The sequence below is a fragment of the Aythya ferina genome (assembly GCF_964211825.1).
Source record: "Aythya ferina genome assembly, chromosome: 10".
Lineage (NCBI taxonomy): Eukaryota > Metazoa > Chordata > Aves > Anseriformes > Anatidae > Aythya > Aythya ferina.
The window spans coordinates 12,679,990-12,699,391 of NC_140306.1; the positions used below are offsets into that span (position 1 = coordinate 12,679,990).

The following is a 19,402-nucleotide window of genomic DNA, read 5'->3' on the forward strand; positions in this document are numbered from 1 at the left end:
TGTGGGGGGGGAGGGGGGGCCGGGCGGCCATCTTGAGAGTGGCGGGCGGGACGCGGCTGGCAGGCTCTGGGGGCCCCCTCACGGCTCCCTCACGGCCCCTCCTGGTTTGTGGGGGAAATTAATGGAGAAATGGGGTTTGGGGGGTTAAAAAAAAGCGCAGTGGTTGCTCTCCGGGGGGTTCTGCCCTAAGGGGTCGGGGTTGGTGCGGGCTGTGGTGTGTGCCTGGGTGGGGGTGCCTGCTGGATTCCCCTCCAAGAGCAGTTTGTCCTCTTTAAACCCCTGCTGTAGACCCGTCGTTGAAAATGTGATAGATTTCACTTTTAAAATTTTATCTTCGGTTTTATTATTACACTTTTTTACTGCTCAGTATTCTTAATTGTGCTACAAACTGGCCTTCACAGCAATACAAGTGCCGTAGCACCACGGGCTCAGGAGTGGCAAACACAACCTCTAAGACAGACAGCCTGGGGTCTGAGGTAGGTGTCCTGGTACAGGAACCTTGGGGTTGTCATTAATCCATCACAGATGTTGCCACCAGCTTCTGTTCGTGTTTTTATACTTCTGACGCCTCGAAGAGTTATTCCTGGGGTGAGAAGATAGAGGTGAGAAGAGCGGTGAGAATCTCCAACCACCGTGAAGATTTCCAGCACCCTGGTATTTTAGAAGAAAACCAGGTCTTTTGTTGTTTCAGTCCCCAGGAAACTTAGACTCAAACCAAAACAAACAAACAAACAAAAAGAACAAACAACAAGAACAAAAAAAAAAGAGAAAAAAAAAAGAAAAAAAAAAAACACCGCCAAAGCCCCAATCACTTCATAAATGTTAACTGAATTTTTCCTTCCGTAGTCTCCAGAACGGTTTGCTTCAGAATAAGATTGCCCTCTTGTGGACAAACACCAGTAAGTCTGGGAGCTGTTGTCAGAGGGCTGTTCACATGTCAGACACGTTCAATTATTTTACGTGCATGTGTGATTTAGTCAGTGAAATAAAAGTCTTCTCTGAGATAACTTGCTCTTACCGCTTGTTTCCTACGGCTCACCGTTACAGGTTTTGACATCTAGCCTGGTTCACCCCTTCATATTGTGATCTGATCGGCCTGTCAGAATGATTCACTGAGCTTTACTCTGGAATGGACGCGAGATTTTAACACTGGAGCTTAGGGAGACCCAACAGAAGACACATTCATTACTTCAGAGGGTCTCGGGGTCAGCTACTCCATTACAGGTCAGTTCGAAACCTACAATCGATTTTAATGTAATGAAAGATTTCAGAGAAGTTCAGAACAGCATGCCTCTTGCACACTGTAAACTGCATGATGAAAGCCTGGATTATCTCATGTGGGCCCAGAAGATGACTCACCAATACCATCATAAGACAATTTACTTCAAAACACCTACAATACTTAGCCAAGTTTTAGAGTTGTATAACACCGTGGGTTGTTGATTTGATATTTTGTCACTCCCTTTTTATTCTTTCTTCTGCCTTTCTTCCCAATCATTGGAGCTTAGTTTGTCAGTTTATACGAAGCTGGAATTTATCTGGCAGGATAATTGGATCTCCTAGCAAAATGTCACATTAGGTAGGAAGTATGGATGATGCCCTTGCAAAACTAGTTAATAGAAAAAAGGCTTAATTGCTGCTTGAGTAATATTGATCAAATGCAGTCATTCTACCTATGCATTTCTATATTAGGTACCACTGTAACCTGCACAATACAAACAGTCCCACGCTCGCATTTGCTCAGATGGGTGGATGTTAATTTCCTAGAGATGTTTCTGGAAACAATGCTACTCAGGTGAATAAATTTTTGTTGGACTCTGCTGGGAGCGATGATCCTCAGTGGGTGGCAGTTATGACTGAAGGCCTGTGCAGAGAACTTGTGTCCCACAATTTGGCATCTCTTTATGGGCTCTTGAAGCTAAACGTGATGCTCTGGAGTCCCTGCAGTTATCTCTGAGATTATCTTCTGAGATTGTGTGTAATCTCAGAAGTGGTGGTGGAAGGGACAAACGCAAGGCTAGCTTGACCATGGCTTTGTCTAGCCAAATCCTGAAAGGCTCCTAGCTCAGAGACCACAGCTTCTCTGGGCAGCCTGATCCAGAGCTGTGCTATGGTCACTGTAAAGAACATTTTGCTCACATCCAGCATGAACATCCTGAGTCACAAATTGTGGCCATTTAATACTTTCTGCCACTACCGAGAAGGTTTCATCTCTGTTGTCTTCATAACTACCTTTCAGGTAGTTGTAGCTGCTGGCAGATTGCTTCTAAGTTGGTTCTCAGCCTGCCCTGATCCACAGAGATCCTGCCCCAGCAGCAAAACCTCGTACTTCTTTCTGAGCGTTGTGAGGTTTCTGTTGGCCCTGACCTAAAGTTTATCATCATGGTGCCTCTGGAAGGTGTTTCCACTATTCAGTATGTCAGCACTTTCCCTAAATTAAGTCAGCCACGAAGTTACTGAAGAATCACTCTTTGGTAACTGTGCCTCCAGCTAACTAATTAATTGTAGTTTTATATATATAAAATACATATATACACATATATAATACATAGAATATATAATTAGTTCTAATTACTAAATACTTAGTGCCCTCAGGTTACTAATAAAGCAATGGGGCGACACAAATCCCAACAGAGACCCAGGTCTTCCCTGTTCATTACCGGCTGTCATCTGGACAGAGAATCACTGATGGCTGCGCTCCGAGCCCAGTGGCTGAGCTATTTTTCAGCCAGCATAACAGGGCGTTTACCCAGCCCAAACTTCTTCAGCTTGCTAATGAGTGTGGTGTCAAAAGTCTCACTGAAGTCAAGGTAGATCACATCTGCTGCTTTCCACTTTCCCCACAGCCTGTCATCTCAGCCTAGAGGGCAGCTGTAATTGTCATCCTGACTGATTAATATTCCTGGCTCTTTCTCCTCATGTTACTTCCACCTAAGGAGCTCATATTTTTTTTTTTTTTGCTGTTAATCCCAAAGACTGTGACCTTGTATTTTGCAGTACTGAATTTTGACCCTTTTCAACCGTTTCAGTCCTCAAGGCAGGCAACTTTTTTCCTTCTCTAGAATACTATGATCCTTCCCCAGGTTTTAAATGACTCTCAACTGTGATTGCAAGTTGACTCAGAATAGGGAGTTTGAGAAATTGCAGCATGAAAGGAAGTAGACTTGGCATGGACTTGGCTTCAGGGTAGGACCGTTCTGCATTGAGCTACAGAAGGATTTTTTTAGTGAAAAATTTTTCTTCCGTACAATCCCCAGTGCAAGGGAGAAACATTTCCAAAAGGTATGTAGGGAGTGAAGGGAGTGTGACCTAGAAAAACTAGTAAGATGCATATGTCAAATACAGTTAATTTTTTTACTAATGATACTGATCTATATATATAAAATGCTGAACAGAACACTTACTTCTCTGTGTTTGGCCTTAGGCTACATTCCTCATCAAAGGCAAAGAAACCCTGTTGACACTTCTCGTGGTGAGTAAATCAGTCATAAGAGCACCAGATTTCTTTTCCAAGAAACATACAGAAAAATGTATATTGGAAATTAGGACTCCTGGGTTTTTCCCCAGAGCTGAGCATATTCTTGAAACAAAGGTGCTCAGACTCCTTCCTTTCTCCCCTGCCTGCCTAGCAAACTTTCTGTGCAGCTGGTCTCATGGCACTTCTTTTGTCCACCATCTTCCTCTTTCCCAGTGAACCCTGAAGGAGCACCATGGTGATTAGGGGCAAAAGGACTCTGCACCCCATCCCTGCACACCTACTTGTGTGCTGGACTCTTTGTAGCAGACCGGTGAGCAGCTGGTCCATCCTAGACATGTGCTCTTTTACAAAGTGGGAATGAGGCAGCACGGTAATTTTATGCAAATCCATGTGCAGATTAAAAAATTAATCAAATTCTGAAATTTTCATTTAAAGAGATTAGTCTCGAAAAATCCCCCATCTAATCCTCCCCAAATAGTCGCTTGGAACAAACCTTCACTGCTTTGTTTTCCTCCTGGGTTCAGTGCATCTCCTAGAAAATTTTCTTGTGATGCTTTCGGGACCATCTGGAACAGCAAGTTTGAGTTGGAGCAGGGCTCAGCAGGCAAATTAAATTTGATATATCAAATGATAGAGGAGATGTGTCAGTAAGTGGGGACATGGGAGTTGAGCGCAGTAAAGTCTGTGAACGCAGTACGCTGTGCTGTACTTCATAGGTAAACTCCCACGGCAGTGCATGAAAAATGGAAGCAGTAAGCCTCGGTGAGTCTAACGGTAATTTACATACCAAGAGGCCAGAAGAAAGTCATGTAGCAAGTAAAACGAGTAGCGAGAGACACCGTTAAAACTTGCTGTATCTGGAAGTTTACTACAGTAACAAAGATGTAATCTGTCTTTTACAGCTTGAGCTCAAAATTATCCTCAAACAATTGGGGTTTGATCTAGTGCCATCTCAGATTTTTTTCCAGTCCCCTCAGGGCTTTTGGAGTCAGCTCGGTATGCCATGGGCCAACCACCAATCATTGCCACTCCAAAGGAAAGCCATAGAAGTCCTGATGACATTAGAAATAAACTACCTTAGAACACTGAAGATCTCAATTAAATCATATGTCCCAGAGCGTTCATAGACTGCATCCTCACATCTTGCAGCACGTGAAACTGGGGCTGTGTGGCTGAATCAGCCTGCAGCAAGCCCAATTGCCCCAGCTTTAAGAAAACCCCAAGCCTGTGCCACAAACCCTTGAACAAACCTCTGACCATAGCACCCAGAATAATGCAGCTCTGCTCAGTGATGGCAGACTAGTCCCTAGAAGGGAATATTTTCCCACCTTTCAAATACCTGCCATGCAGTCTGGCACTGGCTCATTTTTCTCACTGCATAGGCAGCTCGTTTGTGAACTCTTTTCCTCCCCAGTGTGACTCCAAGCTTATGACTTAGACTGTTCCCCTCTGTGCCCATGCTTTTGGTCTCATGCCACCATCCAATTTACCTGGCAGCTTGCCATGTGTCTGCCCCTGGTGCTGGCTTGTTTCTGTCTCCTTCTGACTTTGGCTCCTAGCCTGCAGAATTGCTTTAATTAAAAAGTTAATGAAAGGTAATGCAAACGCGTGTTTTGCCTGTGTTTTATCACGGTGCAGCTCCTCTCCCAGAGAAGGTGAAAATGAGGAGCTAGGATTTTGCTGCTTTTTGTGGAAAGAGTTACCAGTGGAAGTTTCTACAGTCTTAGGAGGAGCCTTATGAAGAAAAAGCTTATAATGGTGGTGCGTGCAAACAAGTATGTTGATGGTGACCATTATTCACCAATGAAAGCTGAGGAAGTTTTCATTTAGAGGGGATTGATCTAAGCCCCTTCCAGTCTGCCAGCTCTCTTTGTAACAGGTAATTCTCAACATCATTTTCCTCCTAAGATTAGTGCAATCTTGTGGAAAACTTTCTAAAAGCCTTTCTAAATATACCGTAATGCCAAAAATGTCCCAGGCAGGGACAAAGAGAAGGTGAAACCTCAGCCCCGCTAGTGCCCATAGTGTGACTGTATATACAGAGAGAAGAGGGCTAGTGCATCCCCATGTGATTTCCCTGAGAAACTGGGAAATTGAGGTTACTACATGAAGCAACGTAGGTCATATCATAAGCCCCTTTTTCCAGCCCAGATTCCTCCTAGCCAGCAGTGGGAAGGGGAGTAGTAGCAGTAACTGGCAGTTACACCATTTCTATACCCTCCATCCACGGAGGTAATCTGCGAGCTGCCATTTCGATTATTTTTCTTTCCTATGCTGTCTCTCCCTGGGTGCGGGGTGATACTCGGTTCTCTTGATCTTGTTATAAAAAGCCCTGGTAAAATGAGTAGGAGTTTTTATTTTTTTAATATCTACACTGGATTTCATAGCTCTGATTTATAGCTGTTCCCTGATGACATTTAGTACCTGGTGCCTGAGACAGTATAAATAAATTACATAAAAATGGATTCGTGACATCATTAGTAGCACCCCCATTCCAAGGGGAGCCTCCAGTGAGCCTGCATGTCTAATCAGAGCTGACAGGGAGCAGAATTACACACGGAGACCTCCGAAGCTGATGGGTCTGTGCCAAATTCAGCTCTCCATTGTATTGATGTAGTTGGATAACCCCTGAATGCAAGCAGATTTGCACCAGATTTATTCTGCTTTTACACCTGTGCGCTGAGGTCGGTATCAGTGACGGGGTGCCTTAAAATCTTCAGAAGCAGTGCAAAGACATGCACTGCCTTCAACAGACTCTGGATCAGACCTTGATGGTTAAATTATAATCTGAGTTCAGAGTGCAGAAAACAGATTACATGCCTGCTATTGTAGTGAAATGCTTTCCAGACCAGAGCAAGCATTAGCAGTATGCACACAAGTGCTAGATGAATTAAGCTGGCATTTATTTTTTCATCTCCAGTAGGAGAGGATTGCTTTTAAACGACTCACGCCTGCTGTGTCATGTCTGGAGTTGGAGCTGAGAGGAGCCGCCGGCAGGGTACATGTGACAGGATCCGCAGTTGCAGGTCTGGTTGTACTCAATTCCCCTGGTCTTCAGGGTCAGCCATGCACAGAAACATCAAGGCAGAGACAGAGCCTGTTAAAAGCTTTGGGGTTTTATTTTCTTAAACTTGCCTGGCTCTATTTAGGCCTTTTTTTTTTTTTCCCAGCCTTCTCTGTAAACACTGTATCACAACTCGGACAAGGTGACCTGGAGCATGATGCACCTCTTGTTTTCTAACACCTTTCTCTGATTGCACTACGCTGCCAGGTGAATTAGAGACCTGCTGGGAAAGGAGATGCCAATCTCGGTTCCTGAGAGGTGCATGGTTCACTTCACTGGTATTAGCACGGTTACTCAGGCCCTCATTGTGAGATGGCTGAGGCTCAGTGGTTTAAACTGCTTACAGCACCAGCTGCCATGAGATTTAAGAACCTAGGAACAAAGTGGTCAGTACACCTTCCCTTTCCCATCTCTTCTCATGATTGAAGAGACAGTCTGGAGCAGTATGTAAGGGGAGCTTAGATAGGTAGCTTATCTGCCCTGGGTTTTGCCTTTAAAACATGTTTCTCCTAAGCACTGAATCTTTTTTTTCTTTCTTCTCCATCAAACCTATGACTCACCATACTATGGTTTTGTCTGCGAGTCCTTTGTCCAATGGATTTCAGAGTGTGCCCAAGTTTCATTGCCTGAGAAGGTGCTTGGGTGGAGTTTTTCACCGAGCCTTTGGGTCTGTCCTCTGTCTTTGCAGCAAAGGCTGGTTTAGACCCAGAGGAGCTGTTGGGAAGCTTGTTGGCTTAATGATTAACACCTGTCAGTGCTAGGGGAGCATTAGGACAAAGGGACCTCTGAACTTGTGTGTTCTTGCAGAAGAGGAGCCAGACACTGGCCTTGTGCTGAAACATATCCTTTTAGTAGAAATAGAATTAACTAGCAGGTAATTTGAATGGTTCTGTGATTAAGTGTGTTGCCAGGGCTGCCTCAGCTTCCTGGCACCCTTCCCTAATTGCCTGCACCATAATTGCCATGAGCTAGAGAGATGCAGATGACAAGGGTCTTTGGTTCTGGGAAACCAGCAACAAACTTGCTGCCAGTTAATGGAGGGAAGAAGTGCTGTGAGGGAACAGACACGTGCATGCAGGCAGGAGCTGCCTTTCCTCTGTCAGGGTGACTGTTTGCCCTTGAGCAGCTGAGATTCTTCAGTCCATGCTCATATCTGCTGCGTGGAATTCTAATACTTGGTGGAGACTAGCTCAAACAGACTTTCAGAGACCCAGCTGGGAACTTTGCCTGGATCCAAAGTCCTACCAGATCTTGACGTATGACTTTAATGCATAATGAGAGGACTGAAAAATAAAGGAGAATGGAGCCCTGTGTTAATTTGCTGTTTGCTGGGGAAACCTCATCACTGGTCTTTCTGCAGCAAGGGATCCGGCAGCCAACAAGCACGTTGGTTTTGGGTTTGATTCTCCAAAGTCTGTACGTGGTACTCTGGGGGAAAATGGGGCAATGCACAGCCACAGAATGAGGTCAGCATTTGGCTAGCACATGGAAGGGAGTTTATGTAGTGAAAAGCTGTTCCACTCGGATGCCCTGCTCTCTCCGGGACAGAGAGCAGCCTCCATGGTTTGGAAAAGTGTCAAACACTGAGCACATCGAAATGATGGCTTGCCAGTGGCAAATTTACAATGACAGAGGAGCTGTCTGGCAGGGCTCACCTTCCCTGTGGGAGGCGATGAGATTGCAGGGGAACCACAAGCTGACAGGTAGTTTGAATGTGACGCTGTCCTCTCCCTCCTGCCTGGGGAGAGGTTGGAAAAATGCAGTTGATAGGAGGAAATCTTAGGAGGAAACAGGAGCTAGCATTCCACGGGCCACAATTTGGCTTCCTTGCTCTCCCTGTAACCACCCTGTCTATTTTCCTAGTGAACAAAGTGTGAACAAAATGCTTTCCCTTGCAGGCTGGAAGGTGCTGTCTGCCTGAGCTCCTGAGGCCTCGTCAGCAAAGTGTGTGCAAGCCCACCCCGCCCAGGCAGCATGTCCCTTCGTGAGCACGCGCTGTCCCTTTTCCGCAGTGCGGTGGGCACTGTCCGGCCGGCCCCAATGCTGAAGAGGGCTGTGAAGCTGCAGGGAGACGGGTGCCCGCAGCTGATAGTGAAGGGCCGGGCCTTTCCCGTGAAGAGGAACCTGTACCTGGTGGGGTTTGGCAAGGCTGTGCTGGGGATGGCAGCAGCTGCAGAAGAGATCCTGGGGGACCACCTCATTCGGGGGATCGTCAGTGTGCCACTAGGCATCCAGGAGAGCCTACAGCGAGCGGGAATGCAGTAAGGGAGCCTGTGACTGGGCAGTTTGGGTGGGGGTAAACTGCCAGGTTTGTCCTCTGGGGGATGTTGCTGTGAACCCTCTGAATCCTTTCTATCTGCCCTTGCTCTGTTGCCCACCCTGTCCACCACACCCTGACCTTCAACCTCCATTGCTCCATCACATCCCAGTGACACCAGTGACAATTTTTTGCGTTGACTGCGCTGCCTCCCCAGCCCTGGGAAGAGATGCACAGCAAAGGCCACCTCCCTGTCCTGGTCACTTGCCGTTTCCCTCTGGTGCAGCCAGCTGACAGCCTGGCTGCCTGCGTAGGTGCTGGTGTCAGTGGTGTGATTGCTTTCCTTACCCCTCCAGGGAGATGCTGCTGAAGCCGCACAGCAGAATCCAGGTCATCGAAGGCGCAAAGAACAACCTCCCTGACCCCGAGGCTCTGAGGGGAGCAGGTGCCATTCAGGAGCTGGCTCAGGGCCTGACAGCAGACGACCTGCTCCTCGTGCTCATCTCAGGTGGGGATCCCAGGGCATGGGTCCTGCTGAAGGCCCCTGTTGCTGCTGTAGTCCCTCCAGATGCGTGCCTGCATGTGGCTGTGCAGCACTGCTGTGCTGTGCCGGCCTTGGCAGTGATTTTTCCTCTTCCTTCTCCCACAAACTTTCCTCCAGAAATGCAGCAGGGGAGAGCAGGGGGCTGCCAGCTGCTGCAGAGGGTGGGCTGCCTCCCAGCACTGTGGAGAGGCTGAGCTGTGCAGGCTGGGCCCACTGCTGTGAGACGCTGGCACACAGCTTGTCAGCTGCCCTCACCTTTTGGCAAAGGTGGCACTTTTTTCCTGCCCCTTCCTTACAGCTGCAGGTGCAGGCTTGGGAGAATCAGTGCTCGGCTGATTCACAAGCTCCAAATCTGCGTGGGGATGTGAGTCTGGAAGCTGAAGTTCGGGACTAGCCTCGGGAAGCACATTGCCACAGCCTGAGCTCAGCTGGGTGAATCAGGGCAAAAGCAAGCAGGGGGTTGGAGCAGCTCTGTTGAAACCCCCTGGTCTCTGCTTGGTAATTTTCTCTATTTGCTTTGTGGATGCTGGAGCATGATCCAGCGCAGGGAGCGCAGTGCTGCTAGGCAGACACCCAAGTAGCTGGCAGCTAGCTGTGCTTGCTGGGGATTCCCTTGGGTTTCCTCCTGTCCTCTGGCTACCAGCATCTCCGAGAGACTCCTCAGCCCTTCAGGGAGCCTGCACAGGATCTACCCGCGGCTGCAGCTCCCCGTGCACATGCACTCCCACTCAGCAGCCGGTCCCCAACTGCTCCTGCCTCTCAGCTAGATCCCTGGCTATTGACTGAAACACAGGCATTTGCATTTGTTTTTCTTGCTCATCATGTTTTATTGATGCTGATTTGTCTCAAACCTCTGAGCAGGTTTTGCCTTTTGACGGTAGCTTTCGGTTGTACTTTTGTGCATGTTCACCCTCTGTTCAGATCTTGCTCTTTTCTGTTCTGTATCTTCCATCCATTTCAATTCTCCATTCTAGTCTTTTTTCTTGCCTTCTTTTCTGCATTTCCAATGCCCACGTGTATCAGTTGCACTGTCAGAATTCCCATCAATAAGACTGTCACCATGGGTGTGCTTTCTCTTGTTATTCTGTCCCCCTTTTCTTTCCTCCCAGGCTTTCCTCGTGTCCTGATGGAAAACGTGCTCAATCCCTGCCATCTCTTCTGCATTCTAGGGGGTGGTTCAGCCCTGCTGCCTGCTCCCATCCCTCCCATCCTCCTCGAAGAGAAAGAGAAACTGACAAAGATGCTGGCTTCCAGAGGAGCTGCCATACAGGAGCTGAACACTGTCCGGAAGACTCTGTCCTTGCTGAAGGGTGGAGGGCTGGCCCGGCTCGCATATCCCGCACAGGTAACAGGGGTCTGCTTGTGCAGAGATCACCCATCCGCCTTCAAACAATGGGTTAATCAACTCCCAGGGCTTTTTTCCTCACTGAGTGAACAACGCATGTGTGGTGTTTTGGAGCTGTGCCTCAGATTTCACTGAGGATCCCAACTCTCAGGGAGATGGGTGCAAGGAGGGGGATTCAGACCTGGCCATCCCATCACACCACTCAGCAGTCCCCAGCCCTCCCCCAGCAGCAGTTTGTGATGTGCTGGTGCATTGCTGTGCTGCGTCCCACGGCGCTTCCAGGCCAGCTCTGACCCTTAGCTCACCCAGGGGCTGTTTTCAGTGTGTGCCATCACTGGCACGTAGGCTCAGCCCGCACTAGGTTCTCAGCCTAAGAGCCGTCTGTTTTCTGTCATGATGGTCCAGCATCAAAAGACACTGTAGGTCTTTGGGTTCAAGGAGGGCAAGGTGACTCTCATGGGACTTTAAAACAAAAAATGGGCCAAGATCTGCCTTAGCACAAGTGTAACTCAGAGCAGTGCTTATGCCACGACTCTGGCATGATCACCTGCCTTTGCCTTCCACAATAACCCACTGCCATTGCTCCTGGTAGGTGGTGAGCCTCATCCTTTCCGACGTGATCGGCGACCCCCTGGACATCATAGCAAGTGGGCCCACCGCTGCCAGCTCCCACAGCGTCCAAGACTGCCTTCAGGTCCTGGCCAAATACAACCTGCTGCACAACCTGCCCGAGTCAGTGGAAACAGTGCTCTCCAGCTCTCCCACCACGCGCGCTGCTCCAGAAGACTACTCCCACGTTTGCAACGTCATCATCGGATCAAATGCACTGGCTTTGGACGAGGCCAAACGCCAGGCTGAGGGCCTGGGCTACGTGGCCCTGATTCTGAGCGCAGCAGTCTGCGGGGACATCGGCCACGTTGCTGCGCTGTACTGCCAGCTGATCAGGCTGCTCTGCCTGGGCTTTGCTGGCCTCGGAGAAGGGCCTCTGGGCAACGAGGTGAGGGGGAACCTTCTGCAGCTGGCAGCAGAGTTAGATATCCCAGGCTTGAACCTGGCCGAGTTTCTGCAGGCCCTCCGAGGATTAGGGCCTGAAAAACCAGTCTGCATCCTTGCTGGCGGAGAAACCACGGTTCGGCTTCGAGGAAGCGGGAAGGGAGGAAGGAACCAGGAGCTGGCCCTGCAAGTGGGGCTGGGGCTGCACAGGGCACAGGGCGCTGAGGCCAGCAGCCCCCTGGGGAGGTGCGAGATCATCTTCCTCAGCGGGGGGACGGACGGGCAGGACGGGCCGACAGGAGCAGCAGGGGCCTTCTGCAGCCCGGAGCTGGTGGACGAGGCGTTCCAGGAAGGCCTCGATGCGGAGGCTTTCCTCAGCAACAACGACTCCTATACCTTCTTCAGCCACTTCCAACGCGGGCGTCACCTCCTGGTGACAGGCTTGACAGGCACCAATGTCATGGATATCCAGGCTGTTTTAATTAGACCCAAGGACAGAGCATGAAAGCTCCCTCTGCCGATATTCAGATGCGTTTAATTAGGACCAGGGGTAAATGAGGCAATAAGCACTGCAGACAAAACTACTTAAATTAGGGCTAGCTGTCAAGTGTGCTAATATCTCTGATAGAAAGATTCCACTAATTAATCACGAGTGGATGTCCACAGCAAATGCACTGGGAACAGTCAAGCACTTGTAATTGGGATCTGAGAAAGGCAAGCAGTCACGTTGTGGACATGGAGGTTGCAGTTAGCACTTCTGCTGAGAGCCACTGCTACTGTGACAGCTTCACAGAACAGAATAGAACGGCCTGGGTTGAAAAGGACCTTAAAGATCCTCTAGTTTCAACCCCCCTGCTCCATGCAGGGTTGCCAACCACCAGAGCGGGCTGCCCAGAGCCTCATCCAGCCTGGCCTTGAATGCCTCCAGGGATGGGGCATCCACAGCCTCTCTGGGCAACCTGTGCCAGTGCCTCAATGCCCTCTGGCCTTGTTGAACCTCGTTAGGTTCTCATGGGCCCACTTCTCCAGCCTGTCCAGGTCCCTTTGGGTGGCATCCCTTCCCTCTAGTATCAACTGCACCACTCAGCTTGGTGTCATCTGCAAACTCGCTGAGGGTGCACTCAACTCTGTCGTCTATGTCATTGATAAAGATGTTGAAGAGCACTGGTCCTAAGACTGATCCCTGAGGGACACCACTTGTGGTTTTTTGTTCGTTTGTTTGTTTTGTTGTTCTGGAATATAAATTTTATTTAAAGCTTATAAATGACTTCAACACTGCAAATTCTGTTTCAAAACACAAACCATACACAGATATTTTCCATAACATTTAGGATAAAGATCATTGATAGCAGATCTCCCCAGATATATCATATCAGCTGAGAAGCATCAAGCAATCACACACAGATTTTTACCCTCTCCTGCAAAATACAATAGGCTCACATCTGCCTTGCTGTGTATTATTGCATTAATGCAACCCCAACATTTAGTACAGGGTGAAAGGGCCAGAAATAGAACCAGCAATTAAACCATCAGCTCTCTTCCCAGCCCAACATTGTTCTCTGCACATGTGCCAACTGCTGGGCTGTGCTACTATTGCCTGCAAGTGTCATGAAAAGCTTCAAGTGTTCGGAAATCCCTCCACACGGGCAGCAGGCCATCCTGCAGGAACTTCCTGCAGCGCTGGCACGGAGCCTGGAACAGCTTTATGTAACTTCTTAACCAGGTCATGGAAGACCTGACCACCACATCGGGCATCCAAGGCAGCTGGTAGGGCAACAGAGCAGTGGTCGCATGATCCATCACCTTCTGAAACACCTGGTAGTTGGATTTGGACCGTATGTCAAGTTGCCATTGGTATAGCCATTTTCATTGTAGCCTTCTACCATTGCCTGGTCAATGAAGAGGCTCCGTGTCACCATTGTGGCTTTTAGCACTTTTCCTTGGGTAACTAGAAGCATTGGCCCCGTTTGGCAGGGATAGCTGAGTAGTCCTTTCAGGGAACATCCTGTCAATGCGACAGAGCACATCATCGACACATCGAGGAGGTAAGATGAGAGTTGTTGCCTGGGTTTTCGGTCTGCGTTTTGCAGATGCTCCCCTCTGATTGACCCAAGTCTCTGCTGGCTCAAAAGGCCAGGTGCTGGCCCTGCACGGTACTGCAACTTATTGACCATTTGTAGGCTTGAAGAAGTTTGCTGTAAAGAGGCCATTTGTCCTGAACAGGATCTAGGTTCAGCAGTCCACTGTTGCGCACGGGACGGTTCTTAGTTTACCAACTGGATTGCTCAGACACTGCAGCTCACCCAGGTTGTGGCTGAGGGAGTGCAGGCTCTCCTGGAAGGTGGCCACAAAGCCCTTCTCGCATCCCTCCAGCATCTCCTTGTTCCACATGCCAACCTTCAGGCAGTCAAAGACCCTTTCCATGCTGGAGCACAGTGCCTGGATGGTGGCGATGGCCTGGGAGGCCTCCAGGTTGACCCTAGGGCTCAGCACCCCGTGTGCCATCTTATCCTGGACCCAGCCGGCCTCCCTCCACTCCGGAGCATGGCGAGGTTGTGGTTAAAAGACACGAAGAAAGCGAGACCATGGCTTGGCTGCTGGGGAGAGCCCCCACTGTGGCTTTTGCAACCCCCGCTGATCCCAGGAGAGCTTCCGTGCCAGCGGTGTGTATGTTAAGAGCTTTCACGGCGATGTTTTCCAACCGGCCGGAAAACAGTCACGCACCCAGCCCGAGCCAGTGACCTTTCTTCTGTGCTGAGGCAGAAGTCGCTGTCACTCTGATTAACTCTGCTAATTCTGCAGAACAAAAGGCAAGGAAACCTTCACACTCAGCTCTCCTGACCCATGCTGCTGAGCTGATCAAAGGGCAGAGCTGCCGGAGCCTTGCTTTGACGGGGAGCTGCTCCACCACACACAGGAGAACGCCGTGGTTATCACAGAGCAGAGATGAGATGGCTTTCCCAGGACACGGAGCCCACGGTAGAGCTGAATTTTAGAAGGGCTCTGCCTGTAGCAACAGGCATGGCGATGGTTTTGGCTCGCTATTCAAAGGACTTCAGTTCAGCAGCCAGTCTGACCCAACACGTTCAAGTCCTTTTGAAAAACCTGCCTATTTGTCACAGAGCCTAAGTGGAAGCTGAGCTCCTTTGAAAATCCAGCCCTAATTTAATAGGACACGCTTGACTCAGACTCTTCCCAGACAGACAAGCCTACTGCATGTGGCTGATCTAATCTCATGACATAAATACACCGTCCTGCCAGCGCTGCGAGTAGCGGTGTCATTGAGCAGCTGCTACACAGCAGCACTGAGCTGCTCCGAGATGGATTGGAGGGTGGGTTTCTGAGCAGGATGCGACACCTCCTGCTTTGTTTTTTTTTTTTTTTTTTTTTTTTTTTTTTAAGCCAGTATCTCACAAGTAGGGGTTTCAGCAGGGCTGCTGTGGGAGCCAGCCCCTTCCCCTCGGTATCAGTGCCAGGCTGGCTGCTGGACTGACAGGACCACAGCCAGAGCCAGGATCAATCCATGCTCACAGCCCAGGGGAAGCGCCATGGCACAAGCCTGGAGATTTCAAACCCCCAGTCATTCCCCTGGTGTTGAAACACATCCCCACATTGTGCTCTGAGCCTGAAGGCCTCCTGCAACACGCCTGAACTCGCTGGTGCTGGCAGACGGCTTTGAGGTCTGCTGGAAGAGACCTGCACTGCTGTAACGCTGGGTGATGATGGCAGGGGAGATGCTGCTCCATGTTGTCAATTTTCTCCAGAGGTTGCCAGTGGGCTTCAGATCATTTGGCTTTTGCTGTGTGCCCAGCGTGCCAGCACCGCAGGGGCACCGACACGAGTAGCTTTACAGCCAAAAAGGGGTCTGGGGCCAGATGCTGCTGCGGTGCAGTCCTGAGTGGCTCCAAATCCAGCTCTTCCCAGCACAGAAGTGCCACAGGCCTTGTGTGCCAGCTTGGGGACACCACCACGGACCCAATGTGTCCCCGTGCTCTGCCCACAGCCTTCCACATCGCTGAGCACCGTGCTAGTCCTTGGAGCTGCTGCTTGTGCTGTGCTGCAGTCGAGTTCAGAAGACCTTGGGTGAGCGCTTGCTGGCTTCTCCTGGGAAATGCCTATGCTGGTAACGCCGCGCGTACCCCGAGCAGTGTCCTTGCTTTCTAAACAGTGGCTTTTCACTAACGATTAAAAGGAGTTTGCAGCGGTGGGGAGAGACGGCTGATAAAAGGTTTGTTGAAAGGCTGGAACTGTTTGAAGTGCGTTTCACATCTACATTTGCTTGGCCTCCACACACGGTTTTATTCTTGTTCCTTCTCTTCTAATGAGGAGATAACAGGACAGGGGGAGGTTGACCAAGGACACCCAGGTTACAGAGACACTCTTCATCTTCTCATGTTTCTACCTGGAGACGTTGAAGCTTTTTTTTCTGACTGATTGCTTGAGTGGGCCATATCCATCTGTCCAGGGAGGAAGGAGCTCTGCAAGACGTGACTCTCTTCAGTGTGTGCATCCCTTACAGACAAGGCATCGTTTTATTCCTCTAGAGGATGGTAAGCACAGAATCGCACATTAATGCTGCCACCCTGACCAGTGTTTCCTTTGCTGACAGAAGACCCCATGCACAAGGCAGCCTAAATTTGGGCTGCGCTGGTCAGGGGTTGCAAAGATTTGTTCGTTAGCAGGTGCATCTGAGGATACAGAGCACCACTTACCTGCCAGGCACCGCTTTGTCTCTGGGTTGTTGCAGCCTGCCAGGAGCAATGGCTTTGCAGGTGGGCACCTGGGGCTGTACCTGCCCTGGATGGGACACCGGCGTCACTTGAGCCTGCCTTGGGAAAGGAAGAAGCCAAGGGTGGGACTGGTTGCAGTGAGTGATTCCACCACGAGAGCCGTGCTGGGGCCAACTCCTCGCCATCCTGGCTCCAGGGTGCAACGTGCCTAAGGAGACAAGTCACAGAGCGCAAGGACACCACGAGCTGCTTGGTTTTGATGCTCCCAGTCCCTGCCCTTTTCACCTGAAAAGCAAATCTCTTCTATGCCAGCTTCTGGGCCAACAGCTCCCGGCTCTCATCCCCGTGCGGGAGGCATGGGGACAGCTGTCGGAAAAAAAGCACGGGCAAGGGCGAGAGCAAAGCTGGGGCATACGTGTACAGGGTGGGCTTGCTCTCCAAAGTGGGCTGCTTGTAGCCAAACAGCGCTAATGGCCGGGAGAAGTAACTGTGTTATTAACAGCGCAAGCTTTTGGCAGTAAATTAAAAATCTTGGCTGCTGCCCTTGGCTCTGCTCTTGCCTCTTAGGAGACATTAATATCACAGCTCCCCAGCATTCCCATTATCACTTCATTAAGGATCCAATAATGATAAATGTGGATGGTTTTATTTTGCGCAGGGCCTGATTAATGGCTAATATTTCACTAGGTGTTAATGGGGCCCTTCCTTTATGAAGTGATCGGAAGGGGTCTGCCTTTAATCTCCTCCACAAGCTGGGTAATTTCCACTATTTTCACTAATGTGACAGATTTAATGCAAACCTTTAAAGAGCAGTGGCGGCCTCTTGAGAAACTTTGAGGAGTGCTGCATTTGGGGCAGCCCTCACTGCTGCAGCCGTTCCCCAGCTTCTTCCTCCTCCTCCTCCTTTCCCTCCACCTCCTGCATCCTCGGTGATGAAGCACAACCACGTCAGAAAGCCACTGGCAACCCCGGGTGCAGGACGGAGCTCAGGCTGGCTTCGGTGGCTCCTCCGAGGCCGTCTCCACGGTGCACGGGCTGCTCTCCGCTGTAGGACCCCAGCGTATTGCACGGCTTCAATCCCTATATGAGGCAGGATGTATAATCACATAGGAATAAAAAGCCATACAAGACGGTGAGGTGCTCCACGCCGGCAGGGCTCCAGGCCGTTCCCTCTGCAGCTGGTGGCTGGGATCAACCCAGGGAGCCCCCCGGGCCCTGTCGCGGGGAGGCAGAGGAGCCCTGTGTTAAACAGAAGAGAGGTGGCATTTCGGTCAGGCAGGGGACAGCAGCTGGAGGGGGAGTCCTGCAGGGCGCTGGTGCTTGCTCCCAGCTCTCCCAGATAGCAGGGGTCCCATCCCTGCATGACTGCCCCCTTGGAGCTGGTTCAAGCATCACCATTTTGTCCCAGAGCCTCACCATCCTGCGTCTGCTTGTACCACCGCCATCCCCAGGCTTTTTCAGCTCCAAGCATCCCCCCAGATTGCAAATGCATGGTGGGGAGAAGGGGGTCTCACGTGCAACCAGCCCCCTCCAAGCAGAGCATCCCTGCCCATCCCTCTGCTGTCTCGCCGGGGAGAAGATGAGCGAGCAATTTCCAGTCCCACGGGCGGAGCGAGCCGTTCCAGGGAGCTGTCAGCGCCCGGCGCACGCTACTGTCAGAGCGCAAATCCCCTGGCAGCCCATTAGGAGCAGCTCCAGGCTGCCTGCAGGAGCTCTTGACAGGAGGCCAGACACCGGCGTGAACAAACACAGCTTCTCCACTAAGAAGGTGGACGTGGGTGGAATGAAACCAGGGATCACTTCCCCCGGTCGCGGCTGTTTGATGGATGCTTAAGGAGTGGCCGCTGCGGGCAGGACCAGAGCGAGCCCTGGGGGCACCGCGGTGCAGGCTCCCCGAGACCGTGGAAACCCATCCAGGCAACGCTGGGGAGAAGCACTGAGGCCAAGCAGGGGCAGCAGAAAGGATTTGCCTCTCCTTTCTTCCTGCCTCTCCCTGGGAACTGCTCGCATCCCGGCATCGATTCGGGCAGCCGCAGGAGGGGAGAGCTGGGGCTAAAAGCACGGGGTGGCAGTAGAAGAGAGCAGGTGGCGAGCACAGCCTCATGCAAGGTGTCCCTGACGTTCTGGGGAGGGCAAAGCTCCTTTTAGCCAGAAAAGCAAACGAACCCTCAGCTTCCCAAACCTCTTTTGCTTCTCCTGACTGATGACACTGACCTGGCACTGCTGTGCAAAGCACTAGGATGCATCAATAACCAAAAGCACCCCCAGAAACCTTCCTCCATCCCAGGGCTGGGGTCTGTCCCAAGGCCAGGAGCAGCTTAGCGGGTCGTGGTGCCGCAGCAGCCAGTCCAACCGTGCACGCGTGGTGGGTGCTGCTGGGCCCCTGCTCGCTTCTTCTACGCCTCCGAACAAAGTCAGCAAGGCAGGGGCTGTTGTGTGATGAATTGTAAGGAGAGATGCAGGCGTGAATCACCGTACCCAGGTTGGGTAAGAACACCGATGGTGCTGTGTTTGGGAGTAATTACTCTCCACGAGCATGTGAATCATTAGGTATAATTGCCCTAATAAATAAAAGTGAAATAACTTCAGTCTCTAACCTGATCTGTAAGAGCAGCGCAAGTTACTGTCAGGGCGAGCCTGATAAAAGAAAACCAGGAGGAGAGGGAAAACAGAAAGAGCTGAGCTTCCAAACCTGGGGCACCATGGAACTGTCCTGCACCCACTGAGGCAGCAGCACTGAACGGGGCCTGCCCAGTGCCCGAAGGGGTTCAGCAGCAGGAGATTTTCTGGCCCTGGATCAGGTTTGGCTGGGCCAGAGCCGTCCCACCAGTGCCAGCACCCACCAAGGTCTGGAGCTGGGGCACAACTTCTCCAGGCAGAAGTTTTCCCCACTGCAAAAACGCCATCGAATCGTAGAATCGTTTAGGTTGGAGAAGACCTCTAAGGTCACCTGGTCCAACCTTTAATCCAGTACTGAAGTCCCCACTGCAC

At 50.7% G+C, this 19,402-nt stretch overlaps 1 protein-coding gene and 1 pseudogene across 16 annotated transcripts; one reads left to right on the forward strand and one right to left on the reverse strand.

Moving 5' to 3' along the window:
• The first annotated feature begins 17 nt into the window (after positions 1 to 17).
• GLYCTK (glycerate kinase) lies at positions 18 to 12,945 on the forward strand. 15 transcript variants are annotated; one of them, XM_084531361.1, is made up of 11 exons: positions 26 to 104; positions 402 to 476; positions 847 to 899; positions 1,048 to 1,224; positions 3,425 to 3,472; positions 5,117 to 5,357; positions 6,399 to 6,504; positions 8,441 to 8,803; positions 9,156 to 9,307; positions 10,513 to 10,688; positions 11,281 to 12,945. In XM_084531361.1, exons 8-11 carry the CDS (start codon positions 8,517 to 8,519, stop codon positions 12,184 to 12,186), a joined length of 1,521 nt encoding a protein of 506 aa, XP_084387487.1. In that variant the 5' UTR covers positions 26 to 104; positions 402 to 476; positions 847 to 899; positions 1,048 to 1,224; positions 3,425 to 3,472; positions 5,117 to 5,357; positions 6,399 to 6,504; positions 8,441 to 8,516; the 3' UTR covers positions 12,187 to 12,945. The 15 variants fall into 15 exon arrangements, with proteins under 15 accessions (XP_084387486.1, XP_084387497.1, XP_084387496.1 ...); XM_084531372.1 differs by lacking the exon at positions 847 to 899 and adding an exon at positions 1,693 to 1,795; XM_084531360.1 differs by lacking the exon at positions 847 to 899 and having other exon boundaries at positions 18 to 104.
• Positions 12,946 to 13,093: 148 nt separating this feature from the next.
• Positions 13,094 to 17,460, reverse strand: LOC311442314 (mediator of RNA polymerase II transcription subunit 27 pseudogene; annotated as a pseudogene). Its single transcript, XR_014698934.1, has 3 exons — positions 17,212 to 17,460; positions 16,394 to 16,619; positions 13,094 to 16,221 (listed from the first exon to the last, which is right to left on the reverse strand). The product of XR_014698934.1 is annotated as a mediator of RNA polymerase II transcription subunit 27 pseudogene (transcript).
• Positions 17,461 to 19,402: the final 1,942 nt, after the last annotated feature.